This window comes from Rana temporaria, chromosome 5 (genome assembly GCF_905171775.1).
Source record: "Rana temporaria chromosome 5, aRanTem1.1, whole genome shotgun sequence".
NCBI classification, from domain to species: Eukaryota; Metazoa; Chordata; class Amphibia; order Anura; family Ranidae; genus Rana; species Rana temporaria.
Window position 1 is genome coordinate 29,695,185 of NC_053493.1, and position 23,802 is coordinate 29,718,986.

At 45.4% G+C, this 23,802-nt stretch overlaps 1 protein-coding gene across 1 annotated transcript in view; it reads left to right on the forward strand.

Moving 5' to 3' along the window:
* The first annotated feature begins 1,364 nt into the window (after positions 1 to 1,364).
* The window catches only part of LOC120939889 (serum paraoxonase/arylesterase 2-like), a 32,324-nt gene continuing 9,886 nt past the window's right edge, over positions 1,365 to 23,802 (forward strand). Inside the window, exons 1-4 of the mRNA XM_040352305.1 lie at positions 1,365 to 1,476; positions 11,216 to 11,289; positions 14,528 to 14,583; positions 16,312 to 16,480. Of these exons, the coding sequence (XP_040208239.1) occupies positions 1,412 to 1,476; positions 11,216 to 11,289; positions 14,528 to 14,583; positions 16,312 to 16,480 (364 nt within the window). The 5' untranslated portion in view covers positions 1,365 to 1,411. The remainder of the gene's footprint in view (positions 1,477 to 11,215; positions 11,290 to 14,527; positions 14,584 to 16,311; positions 16,481 to 23,802) is intronic.

A 23,802-nucleotide genomic window follows, 5' to 3' on the forward strand; every position in this document is an offset into this window, starting at 1 on the left:
CTAGACAGAAGAATTTGGTAACTTAATATGCCGATCCCAACTCAACCAGTGGCTCCTTCAAGGGTGAGCGCTACATTTATAAAAGTATTTTTTGCTGCAGCAGGTTGTATACATGGTATGGAAGTGCCACTTTACAGGCAGACTAAGGGTACCCCCCAAACACTATATTTAAATGAATGTTTCCTTTAATTTTTTTAATTATTATTTTTTTAATTATATTTTCTTTATTTGATTTTCATGAAAAACGTTTTGTCATTTACACTTATCGCTTACAGTTTAAAACTTACATATATATATGAAGGACATCAATCACAACAACCTAATTTTTTATTTTCGGGCATGACCACCATATGTGTGCCATATTTCCAATTTCTTTACATCCACGCCAGCAAAGTTCTGATGTTTCTTTATTATATTTATGTGCCTTATCTGGTGTTAGGCCTCGTACACACGAACGAGGAACTCGACGGGTGAAACACATTGTTTTCCTCGTCGAGTTCCTTGTTAGGCTGTCGAGGAACTCGACAAGGCAAGTTTCTCCATTCCCGTCGAGGAAAAAGAAGACATGCTCTCTTTTTGGCTCGACGGGATCCTCGACAGTTTCCTCGTCGAAAAATGTACACACGACCGGTTTCCTCGGCAAAAAAAAAATCCCAGCAAGTTTCTTGCTGGTTTTTGCCGAGAAACTTGGTCGTGTGTACGAGGCCTCATATACCAGCGGGCCAAGCACTTATAGTTTAACTCCGTTATCTTACTATTTACTGACGTGGAATGTACTCTCTTCAATATTTGTTTTAGCTCTAGTTCATTCAACTGTGACCCCAGTTCTTCCTCCCACTTTATAATGTATGGCGGTATTTCCAAACCTTTTGCATCCTTCAAGATTTTATAGATCTTAGAGGTCACTCCTTTCCCTCTTTTTTCCCCACTGAGTTTCTCTAAGGGTCGTAAATTCTCTGCCGATCTAATATATATTTTTTTAATTTTAAGCATCATTAAATCACTGCTCATTTAAAAATTATATTTTTTGAAAACTGCTTTTTCCCTTTGATACATGTCCCCTTGGGCAGTACCCGGACCCCCACACCCTTTATATGCCCAATAACTTGCATATAAGCCTTCAAAATGGGCACTTTTGTTTTTACAAGTTTGGGTTCCATAGACTTTAATGGGGTTCGTTGTTCGGCTCTGAACTTTTACGATGTTCGAAAGTTCTGGTTCAAACTGAACTGGGGGTGTTTGGCTCATCTCTAGTTGCACGACACTTTTATTTATTTTGATGCTTTTAGGCACCTGTCACTGTCACAGCCTCCTGGACTGTCAGAAAGGCACCACCCTCAATAACTGTCACAGCTCTCATAAAGCACAGTCCAGGCAAGATCTCTCCTATTACAGCACTGACATAAGGATCATGGTGAAAATAACCCTTCTCGGGGTGATCCTGGGATTTCTGGGGGAACGTCAAAACCAGTTCAGGTAAGTTACATTCTTTCCCTTCTGTATGGTGGAGGAGAATGCTTTTCTGTAATAACAAAGGTAACATTTACTTTGTACAGAGACACTTTGTTGCATATTATGTACCTGACCTCTACTTACAGCCTATAGACTTTCACATGCCAAGAAACTACAAATCCCTTACAAAATGTAACAGCTAGAATGAGACCCTGCTATAGTAAATACTGTTTCCCAAGTTATCATTTTCAGATCCTGACCATGAACTAATGACGTATTTATTGATATTATTTTGAGAAATTGTGGCTAGTTTTAGTTTATGGCGCACTTATAAACCCAAAATATATACATTTATATAAACTTGTAAACATCTAAGGCCCCATACACACGGGAGGATTTATCCGCGGATACGGTCCAGCGGACCGTTTCCGCGGATAAATCCTCTCGAGGATTTCAGCAGATTTTAATGCGATGGAGTGTACACACCATCGCATTGAAATCCGCGCCGAAATCCTCTGGCGATGACGTGTCGCGCCGTCGCCGCGATTATGACGCGGCGACGTGCGCGACGCTGTCATATAAGGAATTCCACGCATGCGTCGAATCATTACGACGCATGCGGGGGATCCCTTCGGACGGATGGATCCGGTGAGTCTATACAGACCAGTGGATCCATCCGTTGGGATGGATTCCAGCAGATGGATTTGTTTGGCATGTCAGCAAATATTCGATCTGCTGGAATCCATCCCAGGGGAGAAATATCCGCGGAAACAGATCCGCTGGAGTGTACACACCATAGGATCTATCCGCTGAAACCCATTCGCTGGGATTTTTCAGCGGATGGATTCTATCGTGTGTACGGGGCCTTAGGCCCCGTACACACGACCAGTTTCCTCGGCAGAATTCAGCTTCCGACCGAGTTTCTGGCTGAATTCTGCCGAGAAACCCGGCCGTGTGTACACTTTCGGCCGAGGAAGCCGACGAGGAGCTCGGCGAGGAAATAGAGAACATGTTCTCTATTTCCTCGTTGTTCTATGGGAGCTCTCGCCCCGCCGAGCTCCTCGGCGGCTTCAGTGCTGAACTGGCCGAGGAACTCGATGTGTTTGGCACGTCGAGTTCCTCGGCCGTGTGTACGAGGCCTTAGACTTATATAAACGTATAAAAGACTCATAATAAAAGTATAAATCTATAAAAGCAAAATAAGCTTTATAAACCGCATATTCCATGGCTATACAATAATACTCTCAAAACTAAATTCCTTGCTCTGAAAGCTGAAAAAAGTCCTGATGGAGTACCTTTGATATAACGCTATCCCCCCTTACTCCCTATTCCCCTAATATGTATGTGCACAACTCACTTAAAATCAAAATGACAAACTTATATAATGACTGAAAAAATATCTACCATCAGTCAACAAGATTTTAGGCGAGCAATAGTACATGTAAATATAATTTAAAGAAAACTCTTTGCATTGTCACCAAATTAATAATAATGTCCATGTGCTAACTGATTATTCTGCTTAACCGCTTAAAGCGGGAGTTCACCCGAATTTTTTTTTTTAACATTAGATTGATGCTCATTTTGTGAAGGGGAATCGGCTAGTTTTTTTAAAATCAAAGCAGTACTTACCGTTTTAGAGAGCGATCTTCTCCGCCGCTTCCGGGTATGGGTCTTCGGGACTGGGCGTTCCTATTTAATTGGCAGTCTTCCGACAGGCTTCCGACGGTTACATCCATCGCGTCACAAGAAGCCGAACGTCAGTGCGGCTCTATACGGCGCCTGCGCACCGACGTTCGGCTACTTCCGGAAAATCGTGACGTGATGGATGCGACCGTCGGAAGCCTGTGGGAAGACTGTCAATCAAATAGGAACGCCCAGTCCCGAAGACCCATACCCGGAAGCAGCGGAAAAGATCGCTCTCTAAAACGGTAAGTACGGCTTTGATTTAAAAAAAACTACCCGATTCCCCTAGACAAAATGAGCCTCAATCTAATGTTAAAAATTAACATTTCCGGGTGTACCTCCACTTTAAGGACCACCGCACGCAGATTTACGTTGACAGAATGGCACGGCTGGGCAAATGGGTGTATATATACGTCCCCTTTAATTTGCCGTCCGTGTGGTCATGCACGCCGCCGCCGGCATGCTCGCAACCCTGTCGCGAGCTCTGTGGCCGTGCCCATGGGACCCGCGGACTCGATGTCCGCCCGTGTCACCGCGAACGGGTCACAGAGCTGAAAAACAGGGAGATGTTAGTGTAAACACAACATCTCCCCGTTCTTCCTAGTGACATGTCACTGATCGTCTGTTCCCTGTCATCGGGAACAGCGATCAGTGACGTGTCACGGCAAGCCACGCCCCTAACAGTTAGAATCACTCCCTAGGTCACACTTAACCACTTCAGCGCCCCCCTACAGGTTAACCCCTTCATTGCCAGTGTCATTTTTACAGTAATCGGTGCATTTTTGTAGCACTGATCGCTGTAAAAATTACAATGGTCCCAAAATGGTGTCAAAAGTGTCTGATGTGTCCGCCATAAAGTCGCAGTACCGATAAAAATCGCAGATCACCACCATTACTAGGGGAAAAAAATAACACCAAAAGAAAGCTCTATTTGTGGGGAAAAAAATACGTCAATTTTGTTTGGCAGATACGTCTCACGACCGCGCAATTGTCAGTTAAACCAACGCAGTGCCGAAAAAAGTGACCTGGTCTTTGGCCAGCCAAATGGTCCAGGGCTTAAGTGGTTAAAGCAGAACTTCATTCTCCCAATCAACACAGTTTTTTTTTTAATTCCTCATGCAGCTAGCATTAGTAAATAGATAGGAAACTATCATATTTACTTGTTTTAAACTTTGTTTTACATTTCTTCAGTTACTTCCTGGTTTCCATGCCTTGGCAAATTATGTCATACATCCCAGGAGTCTTTTGGAGTGGAGGAGAGGAGGAGGGGTTTTCTTAGCTAAGCACACCCTCTTGCTGCAATCCTGAGTTAAGGACAGATGGATACCAGGAAGTAAATGCTACTGCCCTTATTCAAGATGGCCGCAGCTAGACCGTTATTCATGTCATGGAAAAAACAATGTTTTTCTCGACATGATTCCTCTCAAGCCTGCCTTGCATACACACGATCGTGATAAAAAATGCTCGAGCAAAGCGCGGTGACGTACAACGCGTACGACGGCACTATAAAGAGGAAGTTCCATTCGAATGGCGACACCCTTTGGGCTGATTATGCCAATTTCCCATCTTATAACTTGCTTCTGAGCATGCACGTTTTTTTCCCCCTGATTACAGCCTACACACGATCGTTTTTCACAACGAGAAAAAATAGAGCAGGTTCTACATTTTTAATGACCATTTTTCTCGTCGAAAAAAGTGCTCTGGAGCCCACACACGAACGTTTTTCACGACCAATTAAAAAAATTGCATTTTTCTCATCATGAAAAACGGTCGTGTGTACGTGGCATTAGGGTTTTTCTTTTTCAAAGTAATTTCTCAGCAAAATAAAGCATGGATACTTGGATGGATAAGTGAGTTTGCTTTATTTATTAGGAATAAATGAAATAGCGTTTTTGGTGCTCAGATGCAGTGTAGTTCCACTTTAAACACTTTCTTAATTTGGAGGGTATGTGGTTTCGGCGGGTGGGTCTTAACACAGAGTGGCTGCATATTTGCCCACCAGAATTAGAATACAGGTGTGCCAAAAGCTTGCGCCCTGCATGCTCCAGGCACAGTTACCAGCAAATAATGAAAAACCCCTGATCGCTACTTGCAATGGGGAGCATTCCGATCATGTGACCGCTGTGACAGCCAATCACAGCAGTCACATGATCATAAACCCCACCCCGCCTCTCGGCATCTAAAAACCCCTTAAAGAGCCAGTAGGCACTGGTGCCAAGGACTTTAAAGTGGTTCTAAAGGCTCAAGGTTTTTTACCTTTATGCATTCTGTTTACAAGGTAAAAAACCTTCTCTGTGCAGCAGCTTCCCAGCCCACACTAACAGTGTAGCGTAAGCCGACGGGGACTCCTTCTGTGCTGCCCCCCTGCAAAGTGCTGCCCTAGGCCTGGGCCTTGTCGGCCTAGGCCAGAATACAGCGTTGGTAAGGGTAGCAGTAATTCCTGTCAAGGAGACCATCCTAGACTCTACCTTTGTGTTGTCTGGTGCCCAGATCAGAACGCAGTCTGAAAGTGAAGATTTATGTAGGTTCATGCAGCCGGCCGCCTGTCATTGATTTGAACAGGCTGCCTGCACTCCCCTGGCGGCTGATGATAGGCGTGGTGTTGGTGTACGAATCGGTATGCCATTGTAACATTAAAACTGCAGAATGGGTATCATGGACTTCACTGAACATTCATTTAAGATAGCTGAAGCCCATTGAAACATATTTAAAACTACAGCCAGCATCCCTATTGAGATCTATATTTAGTCCGTATTTAGTGCCCATTGGTTTCAAAGATGCATTAAGGACTCAAAGAAGGCTGACCCTGACTCCTGTGAAATGTGTTGCAATGCTATCAGAAGCCGATGTCCTTTAATGTAGAGAGAGCATTTATGCCGCGTACACACGATCATTTTTCAGCATGAAAAAAAACGACGTTTTCCCAACTTCATCATTAAAATGACGTTGCCCACACACCATCGTTTTTCAAAAATAATCTAGCAAAGCGCGGTGACGTACAACACGTACGACGGCACTCTAAAGGGGAAGTTCCATTCGCCTTAGGGCTGCTTTAGCGGATTCCTTGTTAGTAAAAGACGATTCACGCTTTTCAGTCTGTTACAGCGTGATGAATGTGCTTACTCCATTATGAACGGTAGTTTTACCAGAACGAGCGCTCCCATCTCATAACTTGCTTCTGAGCATGCGTGTTTTTTTTACGTCGTTTTAGCCCACACACAATCATTTTTTACAACCCGAAAAACGACATTGTTTAAAACGACGTTAAAAAATGCAGCATGTTCGGATTTTTTTTTTTTGTCGTTTTTTCAGAACCCGAAAAATGATGTGAAGCCCACACACAATCGTTTTAAATGACATTTTTGAAAAACAACGGTTTTTTCATGCCGAAAAATGATCGCGTGTACGCGGCATCAGTCTCTGTCATCAAATTTCATAGTTATACAATAATATACTCAAAACAACATTCTTCCAATGGTTGTATCTGTACACGGAGGGCTGGGCGACCCTGGGGAGGTGAGGATGTACCTGAGCAGCATGGAAGGAATAAAAATTTAGCAGGGCACAGCTTGTTTTTGTTTTCTTAAAGGTAAAAACCATTAAAGAGTTAAAGAAGATTTGAATAGTTCAAGGGTTTCAAAAGTTCAAGTTAGTAATGCAAGCTCTCAGGTCAATAGTATGTAATGCAGAGTTCAGCGGTCATTAGTAACACAGACTGTAGAGGTCATTGGTATAATGCAGAGTTTAAATCTCAGTGCTAAGTAAAGAAGAGTTTCTAAGTGCTAAGTAAGAGAAGATTTCGTGTTAGTAAGAGACGATTCGCGCTTTTTTGTCTGTTACAGCGTGATGAATGTGCTTACTCCATTATGAACGGTAGTTTTACCAGAACGAGCGCTTCCGTCTCATAACTTGCTTCTGAGCATGCGCAGGTTTTTTTTGTTGGTTTTTAGCCCACACACGATCATTTTTTACAACCCGAAAAACGACATAGTTTAAAACGACGTTAAAAAATGCAGCATGTTCGAATTTTTTTTTTTGTCGTTTTTCAAAAATGATCGTGCATTAGAGTTTTAGATATTTTGAAATTCAAACATATATTTTTGCCAAAACTAGAGGTCGTTGTTATTCAAGTTCTTCATAAAGTTTACTGAAACATTGCAAAATAAGTCAGAGTTCAAGTTTTTGTTCAAGTTTTTATTTTTTTATTATTGCATTGAAGTCAGTTAAGGTCACAAATTTTAGAATCCCAGAATTGAAAATAAAGGTAATCAAAAAAGTTACCCTTGTCTAAAGTGTGCCTATTATCAAAATAAAAGCTCATTCATTTTGGGCATGGGCAAGCAGGGGTCTTCTCAAGAACAAGGTAAGGGGGCATTTGCCCAAGATGTTGTTTGTGTTTGACAATGGCCATAGTTAGAATCTCACTTTATTGTCCCCTATGATGAGACCCCATACAGCCCGAGTGTTGGAATTGGGCTGTCTATAGTCACTCTAAACTTTGGACTCAATAGGCACATCATATAGCTCATCACAGAGGTCTCCAAACGTTATGAACAAAGAGCCAGCTTACTGTCCTTCAAACTTTGAGGGGGCTGGACTGTGGCCAGTGTGAGTAGAAAATGCCCTGGCCTCAATGGGAGTAAAGAATGCCCCATCATTTGTTTCAGTGGGAGGATTAGTGCCCCAGCATTGGTGTCAGTGGGAGAAATGGTGCCCCAGCATTGTTGGTATCAGGGCAAGGGATAGTGGCCCAGAATTGGTGTCAGTGGGGGGATAGTGCTCCAGAATTTGTGTCAGTGGTAGGAATAGTGGCCCAGCATCGGTGACAGTGGGAGGTATAGTGCCCCAGCATTGTTGGTATCAGGGCAAGGGATAGTGGCCCAGCATTAGTGTCAGTGGGGGGATAGTGCTCCATAATTGGTGTCAGTGGGAGGTATAGTGCTCCAGAATTTGTGTCAGTGGGAGGAATAGTGGCCCAGCATCGGTGACAGTGGGAGGTATAGTGCCCCAGCATTGTTGGTATCAGGGCAAGGGATAGTGGCCCAGCATTAGTGTCAGTGGGGGGATAGTGCTCCATAATTGGTGTCAGTGGGAAGTATAGTGCTCCATAATTGGTGTCAGTGGGAGGAATAGTTCTCCAGAATTGGTATCAGTGGGAGGAATAGTTCTCCAGCGTTGTTGGTATCAGGGCAAAGGATAGCGCCCCAGCATTGGTGTCAGTTGGAAGAATAGGGCCCTGCAGTTGGTACCAGTGGGAGGAATAGTGTCCCATCATTGATGTCAGTAGGAAAAATGGTTCCCCATTGTTGGGGTCAGTGGTATGAATAGTGCCCTACTGTTGGTATCAGTGACAGGAATTATGCCCTGTTGTTGGTGTAGAAGGAATAGAGCCTTGTATCAAGAGGAGGAATAGTATCCCGAGGGGCCTGATAAAGGCAAGCAAAGGGCCACATCCGGCCCCCCGGGCCACAGTTTGGAGACCACTGGCTCATCTTCTAAAGATTACAGTTCAATTATACAATCCCCTTTTAAATTTACCATCATCCATGTAGTACAAAGGTCTTTTTGATAATTAAAAGGACTGTTAAGACACTAAATAAGTGAGAGTCTATTCACACATTTTGACAATGGCATTGATTTACTAAAGGCAAATAGACTGTGCACTTTGCAAGTGTGGTTGCTCCAGAGCTTAGTAAATGAGGTAGTGCTTCACTGTGCAAAAAGAACCCAATCACCTGCAAGAAAAGTCGTACCCGATGATTTCCAATGAGTACTGTTCATACCTGTGCGACTTCAAGTTGCACCGACTTCAAAGTAGTCCCCGTACTACTTTGGTCCGACTTTGATGCGAATTGAGGTCCATAGACTTTTAGTTTACACAGGCATTCCCTGAAACCGCGAGAAAAATTGCGTCAAAACAGCAGCAGGTAAATCGTGGCAAAATCATGTGACCTTCAAGACTTTTTTTTAATCTTAATAGCTTTCTTTGCCTTAATGCAGTGCTGTTTTCATGTCCTCATTGTTCGTTTTTGCTCTCAAGTTGCTGTAATTTTTCTCTGATCTCCACACTTCCTGGTTGTCTGTTTCCTGATAACCACAGTGCTGGGAGCTTTCTCTCTGTGGTCACTAATCAAGGAGGTGTTATTACTGTGTGTCTAAAACCCCTCAGCACCAATCAGTTTCGTTTTCCAAACCATCACTGCCCTGTATTGGCTCTGTGGCTCTGTACAGCAGAGAAGCAGGAAACATGCAAAAACGAAACTAGAAACTACAGGTACATTATATGATTGATCTTTATCTATTTTTAATCGTTTTTAAAAGGAATCAGTTAACTATTATGCCTCTATACCCTGTAAACCAGGGGTCTCAAACTCAAATTACCTGAGGGCCACAAGACAAGTTTTCATATGCCATGGGGGGCCGCATGCAAACTTTCAAACTTCAAAAACAACAGTACTGGTGTCAGCGAACACATTATTAACCCCCAGCACTGGTGTAAGTCAGGGTTTGACAAATTTGCTTGGAATCTAGGAGACAGCTAAAAAAGTTAGGAGCCAGAAAACGCGCCCCGTCCCGACGAGCTTGTGCGCAGAAGCGAACACATACGTGAGCAGCGCCCGCATATGTAAACGGTGTTCAAACCACACATGTGAGGTATCGCCGCGATTGGTAGAGCGAGAGCAATAATTCTAGCACTAGACCTCCTCTGTAACTTAAAACATGCAACCTGTAGATTTTTTTAAACGTCGCCTATGAAGATTTTAAAGGGTAAAAAAGTTTGTCGGCATTCCACAAGCGGACGCAATTTTGAAGCGTGACATGTTGGGTATGAATTTACTCGGCATAACATTATCTTTCATAATATTACAAAAAATTGGGATAACTTTACTGTTGTCTTATTTTGTTAATAAAAAAAAATGTAATTTTTTCCCAAAAAAGTGCGCTTGTAAGACCGCTGCGCAAATACGGCGTAACAGAAAGTATTGCAACGATCGCCATTTTATTCTCTAGGGTGTTAGGATAAAAAATATATATAATGTTTGGGGGTTCTAATTAGAGGGAAGAAGATGGCAGTGAAAATAGTGTAAAATGACATTAGAATTGCTGTTTAACTTGTAATGCTTAAAGCGGTAGTTCACCCTCCTTTCCATCATTAGACCATTACATTCGGCATCGTAGCGCGAGCTACGGTATGCCGGTCTTAAATTTTTAATCCCCGTACTCACTGCGCTATCGATGATTGAAGAATCCGACTCCCGCGGGGAATGGGCGTGCCTATGGAGAGGGAGGATGATTGACGGCCGGCTCTGGCACGTCACGCTCCCCGAAGACAGCCGGAGTAGGTCTCGGCTATTCACGGCGCCTGCGCACAGGCTATGCGCAGGCGCCGTGAATAGCCAAGCCTATTTCGGCTATTTCCGGAGAAGCGTGACGTGCCAGGGCCGGCCGTCAATCACCTTCTCTCACCATAGGAACGCCCATTCCCCGGATTCTTCAATCATCGATAGCACAGTGAGTACGGGGATACAAAATGTAAGACCGGCATACCGTAGCTCGCGCTACGATGCCGAATGTAATGGTCTAATAAAAAAAAACTTTTTTTTTTTTTAACAGGGTGAACCCCCGCTTTAACTTGTAATACCAACGGCCACCACCAGATGGCGTCAGCTCACATCTGGTGGTAATAACTTGTAATACCAACGACTCACCACCAGATGGCGCCAGCTCCCCCCACTTCCGCCCTGCCTGCGGGCCATTTATAACTGGTCCGCGGGCCGCAAATGGCCCGCGGGCCGGTACTTTGAGACCACTGCTGTAAACAGTCATTTCAGCAAAACATTTTTTTTTATTTACAACTCCGTTAAGCTCTGGATATTATATTTGTCTTTAGTAAATCAACCCCAGTGTATGCTAAAAGGCACACATTAGCATGCTTTTCTAAACCACAACTGTTCTAGGTGACACTCTGTGTAAGGTGACATTCATTGGCATTGGCACCTCAACCCATTGTACAGTAGATCCCAATATACTGCCGAGCCTAAGAAGTTATGCTAATTATGATTTTATTTCATTTTTCTAGCCATAGAGCTGGCTCCTTCAAAGAAAAGGTAGAACCTGTTGATCTTCCCAACTGTCAGCTTGTGAAAGGAATTGGTATGTATGCAGTAATTCATAAATTTGAAAGCGATCAGTTTTACTAACAAGAAAAATATTCCTTTAGAAACTTTTGAAACGCAATTTTATCAAAAACATAAAACAGAAACTAAAGTTAGAGCTATGCTCTAGTGGAATAGTAATGTTAAGTATGGCCGCCGTTCCCGCCACGAAATTCTAAATTTTTACGTTGTTTGCGTAAGTCGTCCGCGAATCGGGATTTACGTAGTTTACGTCCACGTCAAAATCAATAGGCCCATACGGCGTACTTAGCCGCAATGCACACTAGGAAATGTAGTCGCCCGGCGCATGCGCAGTGTAAAAAAACATCAAAAACGTGAGGTCAAGCCTCATTACCATGATACACGCCCCCTCCAAGTCATTTGAATTAGGCGCCCTTACGCCCACTCGTTTGAGGCTACGCCACCGTAGATTAGCAGGTAAGTAGATTGAAAATCACTACTAGCCTAGTTAATTTACGGCGGTGTAGCCTAAACAGGTTAGGCTACGCCGCCCTAAAGATATTCCAATCTACCTGAATCTACCTATCTGTGTTTAAACACAGAGCTCTACGTCCTGTCAGGGAGACAGGGCTGGACTGGGACAAATTTGGCCCTGGACTTCATTCAGACCGGCCCACTTTAATTCAATAAAATGCTGCCCCCCCCCCCCCCCCGAAAAATCACGCCCACCAAAAGGCCCCTACATCCATTATTGTATAACATGAGAGAGTGAGAGAGAGGGGAATGAGAGAGAGGGAGGAGGGAAAGGGGGTGAGAGGAGGGGGTGAGTGTAAGAAAAAGAGAGTGAGTGTAAAAGAGAGGGGGTGAGTGTAGGACCCCTTTTTACACTGAGGCATTTTTTAGGCGCTTTTGGGCACCTGTAACGCGACTGAAAAATGCTTCCGCTGCAGTCCCAGTGTGAAAGCCTGAGTGCTTTCACACTGGGGCGCTGCCAGGGCGTTAAAAAAAGTCCTCCAAGCAGCATCTCTGTTTTAAAAAACGGCCCACTGAGCCATCGGCCCACCCGGAAACTCCCTGTAGTCCCTATGGCCAGTCCATCCCTGCAGGGAGAGGAGACTGATGCTGTGTCCCTTGTACATAGGGACACAGATCGGTCACCTCCTCCAGTCAGTCCCCTCCCCCCACAGTAAGAATCACTCCCAGGGAATACATGTAACCCCTTCCTCACCCCCTAGTGTTAACCCCTTCCCTGCCAGTCACATTTATACAGTAATCAGTGCATATTTATAGCACTGTTCGCTGTATAAATGTGAATGGTCCCAAAAATGTGTCCAAAGTGTCTGGTGTGTCCGCCATAATATCGCAGTCCTGACAAAAATCGCAGATCGCCGCTGTTACTAGTAAAAAAAAAATAATAATAAAAAAAATGTCAGAATTCTATCCCCTATTTTGTAGTCGCTATAACTTTTGCACAAACCAATCACTATACGATTATTGCGATTTTTTTTTTTTACCAAAAATATGTAGAAGAATACGTATCGGCCTAAACTGAGAAAAAAAACACTTTTTTTTTTAATTGGATATTTATTATAGCAAAAATTAAAATATATTGTGTTTTTTTTCAAAATTGTCGGTCCTTTTTTGTTTATAGCGCAAAAAAAAAAAAACTGCAGAGGTGATCAAATACCACCAAAAGAAAGCTCTATTTTTGGGAAAAAAAGGACGTCAATTTTGTTTGGAAGGCACGTCGCACGACCGCGCAATTTTAATTTAAAGCGACGCAGTGCCGAAAGCTGAACTTTCGCCTGGGCAGGAAGGGGGTATATGTGCCCAGTAAGCAAGTGGTTAAAGGGGTTGTAAAGCTTTGTGTTTTTTCACCTTAATGCATCATAAAACACCTTGCACTCTCGGGGCCCCCAGCCCTACTTACTTACACGCCACGCCAGGATGCTCTCTACGTTGCAGATAGAGAAAGGAGCGGTGTGTTAGTGGGCGTCCCGACTCTCCTGTAGTCCAAGGGAGGGGGCGAGCACGACACACCACACCAGGTAGAAAGCCTTGCATTACTGTGTGGAGTTACAGACAGAAGAACAGGAAGTGAGGATTTCTCAGAAGAAATAAGGACATTTAAAAGCAAAATGGAAGGATGAGGTAAGTGAAGGAGGACTGCACTAAGGTAAAGGAAGCCATTTACGAAAACATTTTTTTACCTTTAAAACCCCTTTAAGTACAAATTATCCTTCATCGGGGTCTACATTTATTGTGGAATCTGTACTGCAATTCTTCATAAGCTGTAGTTAAAAGCTCAATTTTCCAAAAGTACAATGTTTGTGTTTAACAGGAGTGTAAATTCATTTTGGCATAATTAGGCATTGTAAGAAAAGTTCCAGTATAGAGGGTGCCAGTATAGAGGGTTCCAGTATAGAGGGTTCCAGTATAGAGGGTTCCAGTATAGAGGGTGCCAGTATAGAGGGTTCCAGTATAGAGGGTTCCAGTATAGAGGGTTCCAGTATAGAGGGTTCCAGTATAGAGTGTTCCAGTATAGAGGGTTCCAGTATAGATGGTTCCAGTATAGAGGGTTCCAGTATAGAGGGTTCCAGTATAGAGGGTGCCAGTATAGAGGGTGCCAGTATAGAGGGTGCCAGTATAGAGGGTGCCAGTATAGACGGTTCTAGTATAGAGGGTTCTAGTATAGAGGGTGCCAGTATAGAGGGTGCCAGTATAGAGTGTTCCAGTATAGAGTGTTCCAGTATAGAGTGTTCCAGTATAGAGGGTTCCAGTATAGAGGGTTCCAGTATAGAGTGTTCCAGTATAGAGGGTTCCAGTATAGAGGGTTCCAGTATAGAGGGTTCCAGTATAGAGGGTTCCAGTATAGAGGGTTCCAGTATAGAGGGTGCCATTACTGATTTCTCTGAAGGTACTTCTGCTTCTCTGGCTTTCAAGGTGATCCAGTGGCTTTCTAAGCCACCAAGATACAGACACATTGCTGATCTCCCTGAAAATACTTCTTCTCTGCTTCTCTAAGTTAGGCGATTGTTTATAGCAGGGATCCTCAAACTACGGCCCTCCAGCTGTTGAGGAACTACACGTCCCATGAGGCATTGTAAAACTCTGACATTCACAGACATGACTAGGCATGATATGAATTGTAGTTCCTGAACAACTGGAGGGCCGTAGTTTGAAGACCCCTGGTTTATAGCAATAGGCCAGAAATGACAGCCCTTGTATGATGGGTGACATTGTTAATAACTATGATTACTTATTTTTTTATACAGAGTATGGCTCAGAAGATATTCCTCTTCTTCCCAATGGACTGGCATTCATCAGCTCTGTAAGTACAATAGTTCTTATTTATGGATTGATGCTGCCCCAGCTAATCTAATTAGTAGTGGTTTTCCAGGTACACTATATTACCAAATACTTTGGGACGCCTGCCTTTACACACACATGGACTTTTATGGCATCCCAGTCTTAGCCCGTAGGGTTCAATGTTGAGTTGGCCCTCCCTTTGCAGCTATAACAGCTTCAACTCTTCTGGGAAGGCCGTCCACAAGGTTTAGGAGTGTGTCTATGGGAAGGTTTGACTGTTCTTCCAGAAGCGCATTTGTGGGGTTAGGCACTGATGTAGGACAAGAAGGCCTGGCTCACAGCCTCTAATTTATCTCAAAGGTGTTCTATCGGGTTAAGGTCAGGACTCTGTGAAGTCCAGTCAAGTTCCTCCACACCAAACTCGCTCACCCATGTCTTTATGGACCTTGCTTTGTGCTCTGGTGCGCAGTCATGTTGGAACAGGAAGGGGTCATCCTCAAACTGTTCCCACAAAGTTGGGAGCATGAAATTGTCCAAAATGTCTTGGTATGCTGACGCCTTAAGAGTCGGTTCACACTGGGGCGACTTGGGATCCGACTTGAGGTCGCCTCAAGTCGTCCCAAGTCGCGCTGTAGAGAAAAACAATGGAAGTGAATGGGAGCGGTGTTAATACACACGACTCAAGTCGCTCCGACTTCAGAAAAGGTTCCAGTACTACTTCAATCCGACTTGTAGGCGATTTGTACCCATTGATTTCAATGGAAGTCGCCTCCAAGTCTGATCCAAGTCTGATCACTGTCTTAACTGAAGCGACTTTCCAGGAAGATAACATGCATTTCTCAGGCAAACCTCTCCCTCCCCCTCCCTCCCCTAGAGCTGATTGTTGTTTGATTGGCCATTGGAAAGTCTCCTATCCTGGAGACGACTTCAAGTCGTGTTGTAAATCGCCCCAGATCGCCCTGTGGTTCATGCTCAAGTTGTGTCGGAGTCGCCTCTGAAAGTCGCACTGGAAGTCGTGTCGCCCTAGTGTGAACCGACTCTCAGAGTTCCCTTCACTGGAACTAAGGGGCCAGGCCCAACCCCTGAAAAACAACCCCACGCCATAATCCCCCCTCCACCAAATGATTTGGACCAGTGCACAAAGCAAGGCCCATAAAGACATGGATGAGCGAGTTTGGGGTGGAGGAACTTGACTGGTCTGCACAGAGTCCTGATTTCAACCCGATAGAACACCTTTGGTATGAATGATGCCCCGTACACACGACTGGGTTTTCCAACAGGAAAACTGCAAGGAGAGCTTTTGGCCGGAAATCCCAGCCGTGTGTATGCTCCCTCACAGTTTTTCTGACGGGAAAACTGCCAAACCCGCAGGACAAAAAAAAAAGGAGAACCAGCTCTCTTTTTTCCCGCCGGGATTCCAGACTGACTTTTTCCCGTCAGAAAACCCGGCCATGTGTAGCAGAAATTACAGTGGAGACTGCGAGCCAGGCCTCGTCCACATCAGTGCCTGACCTCACAAATGTGCTTCTGGAAGAATGGTCAAACATTCCCATAGACACACTCCTAAACCTTGTGGACGGCTTTCCCAGAAGAGTTGAAGCTGTTAAAGCTGCAAAGGGTGGGCCAACTCAATATTGAACCCTACGGACTACGACTGGGATGCCATTAAAGTTCATGTGTGTGTAAAGGCAGACGTCCTAATACTTTTGGTAATATAGTGTATGTCCTAATAGGTTATATCTCTTTGAAGGGCCTGAAATACCCAGGGATGAAAAGCTTTGCACCAGACAGACCTGCAGAAATATTGCTGGTAGATATGAACGATGACGTCCTTCTCCCCAAACCACTACAGCTCAGTGAAGGCATTGATGCATCTTCATTTAATCCTCATGGGCTCAGTGTGTACATTGATGAGACAGGTAAGGAACTACAACCAAATTATATTCTCTCTTTACTGCCCCAACCCAATGTTTAGGCATTTGTCACAAGTAGTTCAGCTGAAGTGAAAACCCTCAATTTTATTCATTTAGCTGATTAAAGTGTTTGTAACCCCAGCATTTCATATTCCAGATATGTGCTTGCTGTGCCATGTACTTGCATGAGAAAGTATCCTGTCCTCTTTGCATTGCTTCCTTTATGTAACATTCCTGCCAGTCCCTCTGCTTTTCAATTAAAAACTGACCACACTAAGCAGGAGAGTACACCGTGGTCAGTTCTCTGGCTGTGCTGGGAACTTAGCCTGCTCTCCTCCAATGATCAGACTTGTCCTGACAACGCCCCCCCCCCTCTGCACAGCCATTCACTGGGAAGATCAGTGTTCCACTGTTTCTCCTCCCCCCAGCTCTTTTACAGCTGAAAACAGAGGGAATGTTAGGCTACCCCTAGCATACTATCATGTAAGCCTGTAGCATTAGGAAGAGGACCCTTTGGCGTATGCCTGTAACATGATCTGTTGGAGAACCCACCTATGAGGGACTTACAGTGAGGGTAATGGAAGAGTTAAGTGGCTATTCTATATTCAAGTTAGATTGAGTGGGCCAGATTCTCAGTTTCCGCGGACATGTCCGACCGTGTGTACGGCCTAGCGGACCGGTTTCCTGGCCTAGCGGACAGGTTTCCAGCGGACAAAAGTTTCTTAGCATGCTAAGAAACTTGTCCGCTGGAAAGCTGTCCGTCGGACATGTCCGATGGTTAGTACGACTCATCGGACATGTCCGCTGGTTATGACGTATTACCAGCGGCCTGAAATCCCGAGCATGCGTCGAATTGATTCGACGCATCCGTGGAAGCATTGAACTTCCGCGTCAGAGAACGTCGGTGTCTTCTACGTCACCGCGTTCTCTGTCCGCAGGATTTTGGTCTGATGGTGTGTACACACATCAGACCAAAACCTCCCAGCAGACATGTCCGATGAAAACGGTCCACGGTCCACGGACCGTTTTCATCGGACATGTCTGGTCGTGTGTACAAGGCCTTCAGAGGAGATACGACGGCGTATCTCCAGATACTCCGTCGTATCTATGCGCCTGATTCTTAGAATCAGTTACGCATAGATTTCCCTTAGATCCGACAGTCGTAAGTCTCTTACGCCGTCGGATCGTGACTGCATATTTACGCTGGCCGCTAGGGGCGTGTACGCTGATTTACGCGTCAAAATATGTAAATCAGCTAGATACGCAAATTCACGAACGTACACCCGGCCGACGCAGTACAGTTACGCCGTTTACGTTAGGCTTTTCCCGGTGTATAGTTACCCCTGCTTTATGGTAGCGTAAGTGCGGCTTACCAATGTTAAGTATGGCCGTGGTTCCCGCGTCGAAATTTGAAAAAGTTACGTCGTTTGCGTAAGTCGTCCGTGAATGGGGCTGGACTTCATTTACGTTCACGTCGAAACCAATGACGTTCTTGCGGCATACTTTGGAGCAATGCACACTGGGAAATTCCACGGACGGCGCATGCGCTGTTCGGGAAAAAAGGCAATCACGTCGGGTCAAGCCTGATTTACATAACACACGCCGACCTCTTCACAATTTGAATTAGGCGGGCTTACGCCGGCCTATTTACGCTACGCCGCCGCAACTTTTTTTTGAGAATACGGCACTTTCCTGTAAAAGTTGCGGAGGCGTAACGTAAATAGGATACGTTACGCCCGCACAAAGTTACGCCATTCTACGTGAATCTAGCCCATACTGTTCAGAATTGTGGATGTTGGGATTGAAAGAGTGGAGTAAGCAAGTGACCAAAGATGAATGAAACCTGGGTTCCAGGCGCTGATGGTTGTAAAATCACCCAATTTGGGATACATATAGTCACAGCTCAACTGTGCTGCTGTCTGTTAGGACAGGTTTGACTGCTGGAAGCCTGAAAACAACAAAGGCTGGCAGCGTTCATGCCATGGGCTGGGATGGTCAGCGATCAACAATGGCTTCAATGATCCACAATGTAAACTTGGTAAGCTTGTTGGCAATTTATTCAAAAGAAAGTTAAAAACAGCACATAATCCATTAAACATGAAGTAAAAATGTTACTGCTCTGGCTGTGGGCTGGCTCGGGCATTGGTGGGTTACTGAAATCCGGGTGGAGGCGCCGACCATTAGAGCCACAAGATGGAACAGACAGGCAATGTATCCATGCCGGACCCGCCGGCGTATCTGGGTGGCATCATTGAAGCCAAGGGCAGACGCACAGTGTTCCGAAGGGAGAGCCGCCCTCTACAGCATGTGTAGATGATGTCACCGAAGCCCTGGATGGAAGCACTGTGCCTGGAAGAGGAAGCCGCCGCAGCCAGCGTGCAACACAAACGTCCCTGTTGCCGTCACTACGCGTTTCGTGCACATGCGCTTTATTAGGTCAGGGGAATGACGACATGTGAAGACTTTTAAACTCAATTGTGGGGGCGGGGAGTGGGCAGAGATTTGTGGTGTTGGAGTTGACCAGGTCCAATCAGATGTGTACTTGGCTCAGGTGTGATCTGACTTGACAAAGTGCATGCGTGAGACAAGCGTAGTCACGGGGACAGGGACGTTTGCGTTCCACTCTGGGCACTGTTTTTCTGTCCAGGGCTTTGGTGACGTCATCTTCACACGCTGCACACAGCGGCTCTCTCTTCGGAACACCGTTCGTCTGCCCAGGGCTTCAGTGACGCCATCCAGATACGCCGGTGGGTCCAGCATGGATACTATGGGCCAGATTCTCGTAGGAGAGCGTATCTTTGTTCCAGCGTAGTGTATTCTATTTACGCTACGCCTCCGCAACTTACACGGGCAAGTGCAGTATTCTCAAAGCACTTGCTCCGTAAGTTGCGGCGGCGTAGCGTAAATAGGCCGGCGTAAGCTCGCCTAATTCAAATGTGGAACAGGGGGGCGTGTTTATGTGACCTGACGTGATTGACGTTTTTAACGAACGGCGCATGCGCCGTCCGTGGACATATCCCAGTGTGCATTGCTCCAAATACGCCGCAAGGACGTATTGGTTTCGACGTGAACGTAAATTACGTCCAGCCCCATTCACGGACGACTTACACAAACTACGTAAAATATTCAAAATTCGACGCGAGAACGACGTCCATACTTAACATTGGTACGCCGCATGTAGGCCTCAGATAGCAGGGGTAACTTTACGCCGGGAAAAGCCTAACGTAAACGGCGTATCTGTACTGTGTCGGCCGGGCGTAAGTTCGTGAATTTGCGTATATCTAGCTGATTTACATATTTCTAGGCGTAAATCAGCGTACACGCCCCTAGCGGCCAGCGTAAATATGCAGTTCAGATCCGACGGCGTAAGAGACTTACGCCGGTCGGATCAAATACAAATCTATATGTAACTGATTCTATGAATCAGGCGCATATATACGACGGCTCAGACTCAGAGATACGACGGCGTATCTGGAGATACGCCGTCGTATCTCCTTTGAGAATCTGGCCCATTGTCTGTCGGTTACATCTTGTGGCTCTAATGGTCGGCGCCTCCACTCAAATTTCCCCGCCAGCGATACAGTGACCCACCAGTCCCGAGCTAGCCCACAGCCAGCGCAGTAATGTTTTTACTTCATGTTCAATGGATTAACTGCTGTTTTTAACTTTCTTTTGAATACATTGCCAACCAAGTTTACATTGTGGATCATTGCAGCCATTGTTGATCATTGACCATCCCAGCCCCTGAGCGCTGTCAGCCTTTGTTGTTTAAAGTGACCAAAGATGGCAGAGTTTTTTCCTATTACAGGTGTGTGAGAATCCCATCTCCTCCCTGAGGAAGGAGGGAGGGGTCTTTGGCCAGGATGGTGGTTGCTGACAGTGAATCAGGGCCCCACTTACATTTGGCATAGTAGGCAGGATAAGATACATGACTGCCTGGAGATGCGCATTAGTCTGGGATGGATCATGTGGGTTGTCCTAGCCTACACAACCCAGGGTGATTAAGAGCTGGACTGGTTCCCCCAGTGTGGTAAAGCCCATCCATGGAGAACCCATGATTGTGGAGTGGGAGTCATCAGCTCTGCTGCCCTCTAAGGAGAAATAGATCCTAAGGCCGCGTACACACGGTCGGACCAAACCGATGAGAACCTTTGGACCGTTTTCATCGGTTCACCTCTGAAGTGGCCTGATGGTCTGATGTGCGTACACACCATCAGTTAAAAATCCGATCGGGTCAGAACGCGGTGACGTAAAACACACGACGTGCTGAATAAAACGAAGTTCAATGCTTCCAAGCATGCGTCGACTTGATTCTGAGCATGCGCGGGTTTTGAACCGATGCTTTTCTGTACTAACCATTGGTTTGGTCCGATCGGGCAGCGGTCCATCGGTTCGGTTTTGAAGCATGTTTAGAAATTTTGGACCGAAGGAAACCAGACCGATAACCTATACACACTGTCGGTTTGGTCCGATGAAAATGAACTTCGGTTCATTCTCATCGGACCAAACTGACCGTGTGTACGGGGCCTAAGTGGATCAGCTTAAGTGGAAGTTACAGAATTCCGTGTTGTTCCAGTGTTGGAGGACTAAGAAGGAGTCAAGGGATCCTGTGAGTTCAAAAATTGTGAGTGTGGCGAGGCTGCATGTGGAGACTACTTTGGAATCAGGAGATGATCTGGGAGCTTTGTGGGAGCCATGTTGGCCCAGGAGGGCGAAGAACGATCTCGGTATCGCATGGGTTCCTGACCCATATGTGATTAGGAGGAATCTGATGGCATCGAGGAAGCAGTAGAAGCTGTAGCTGCAGATATCTTGTCCATCAAATGCGCAAATTGTACAGCCTGGACTCTCTGTATGTTCCAGAGGCATTGCTTCAAATTATTGAGGTGGAGCAGCAAAAGATTTTTTTCTTTTTTTTTTTAACAAACAAAAAGTTTCTTCATTGTAAGCAAAGGCATGGTGCAACATCAGTGACATGGAATTAATCAAAGTAACAGCATCTCAATTAGAAAATGGTAATAAGGCAACGTCCACATGACAAAAACAATGTACATAGAATACTTGTAAAGACTTGTAGAAGCACCAAAGTCCCACCCTTGGTTCATATAACATACAAAAAGAAGAGGAGGGTATCTCAGCCTTTCCAGCAGAGTACCGAAGCGAACAGCAGGGCAATTAACCCACGTAAGCCATCCACGGCTGCCACACCCTGGCATACTTCCTAGGACAGTTCCTTCCCATGTAGGCCAGCTTATACAAATGGTAGGGCAGCATTAATAGATTTTTCCCAGGAACCTAAGGAGGGAGAGGAAAGAGCATTCCACTTAAAGGGGTTGTAAATGTTTTCTTCTTTATTTTCTAAATAGGTTCCTTTAGAGCCGGTTCACACAGGGGCGACCTGTCAGGCGACTCAGCCGCCTGACAAGTCATGGTCTGCTCTATTCAATGGAACCGTTCTAATAAGAGCGACGCAAGTCGCTCCGACTTAGAAAAAGGTTCCTGTACGACTTTGGGGCCGGCTCGGGGCAACTTGCATTGACTTCAACACAGAAGTCATTTTGCAAGTTGCCTCTCAAGTCGTCTTGAGATCATCTTGCAGATTCGCCCCCAAAGTTGTGCCGTCTGTGTGTGAACCGGCTCTTAAAGTGGTTATAAACCCAAAATTATATTTAAAAAAAGAATAATAACCTGAAAGACAAAGCCATAATGAGCTAATATGACTAGTATACTAGCTCATTATGCATTACTTACCTAAGATCGAAGCCCCGAAGCCGTCCTCGTCTCCCCCTCTGGCCGCAGACATCTCTCCGTAAGGTTTCGCCACTCCGGTGCTCAAATTGGCCAGAGCGGTGATGAAATCACTCCGTGCATGCGCGTGGGAGCCGTCAAAGCCGGCATTATCCATTGATAAAACCGGCATTCTCAGTGCGCCTGCGCCGTTGTCTACGGCGCGCATGCGCCATAAACAGGTGTTAATACACACGACTCGAGTCGCTCCGACTTCAAAAGAAGTTCCTGTACTATTTCAATCCAACTTGTAGGCGATTTGTACCCATTGATTTCAATAGAAGTCGCCTCCAAGTCTGATCCAAGTCTGATCCAAGTCTGATCACTGTCTTAACTGAAGCGACTTTCCAGGAAGATAACATACATTTCTCAGGCAAACCTCTCCCTCCCCCTCCCTCCCCCAGAGCTGATTGTTGTTTGATTGCCCACTGGAAAGTCTCCTGTCCTGGAGACGACTTCAAGTTGTGTTGTAAATCGCCCCAGATCTCCCTGTGGTTCATGCTCAAGTCGTGTCGGAGTCGCCTCTGAAAGTCGCGCTGGAAGTCGTTGTCGCCCTAGTGTGAACTGAAATATAGACAAACTTGTTGGGGACTCTACTGCTATTCACAAATTCTGTCTGTTTTTTAAGGCACTTTGTATGAAAAAGGGTGATGTTGTCCCTGCCAGAAGGGGATGACCTGCATTGACCTTCCAGGCCACAGTTATTACCTGCTGGCCTTGGTGTGGGCAGTCACCGAACACATTGCCAAATACCTGGCAGGAACCAGTTCAAGGTCTGGATGGATAACAATCCATTGGCTAATCTTCAAACAGGCAAACTTGGCACTTTGGAGCAATACTGGGCAGACTGCCTGGCAAAGGTTGAATTTTCCTTGCAATATCACTCCGGTGTGCACAGGGCCGCCATCAGGGGGGTACAGGCAGTACACCTGTAAGGGGCCCGGAGGTCCCCAGGGCCGTGGATAGCAACCCCTCCTTTAAAAAAAAAAAAATATATAAAAAAGAAAAAAACTTTTTTTATATTTATTTTTTCTTTTTATTAAACGGCCCAGAGGTCCCCAAAGCCCCAGATGGCAACCCTTTTTTTTATTTTTTATAAAAAAAATAATTATATATATATATATTTGTTTTATATAGGATTTTTTTTTTGTTTTTGTTTTTGTTAAAGGGCCTGGAGGTCCCCAGGGCCCGGATGGCTCCCCCACTTTGTTTTATAATTTTTTTTGTAAGGGGCCCAGAGGTCCCCAGGGCAACCCCCCCCCCCCCCCGCTCAATTTGAGGCGGCCGCCCCCCCCCCCCCGGTTCTCTGCTCCAGATGGCCCATGCCTGAAGCTGTGTAAGGGGCCCCATAATTCCTGATGGCGGCCCTGGGTGTGCAATGTATCTTATAAATACACATCACTTTCATGTATATCTATTTTCCTTTGAAATGTTCAATCCACAGAGAGCATTTTCTCAAAAGGCCCGTTCACACGATCGGATTTTCCAACAACAAATGTGTGATGGCAGGGTTTTGTCTGAAAACCCGACCGTTTGTATGC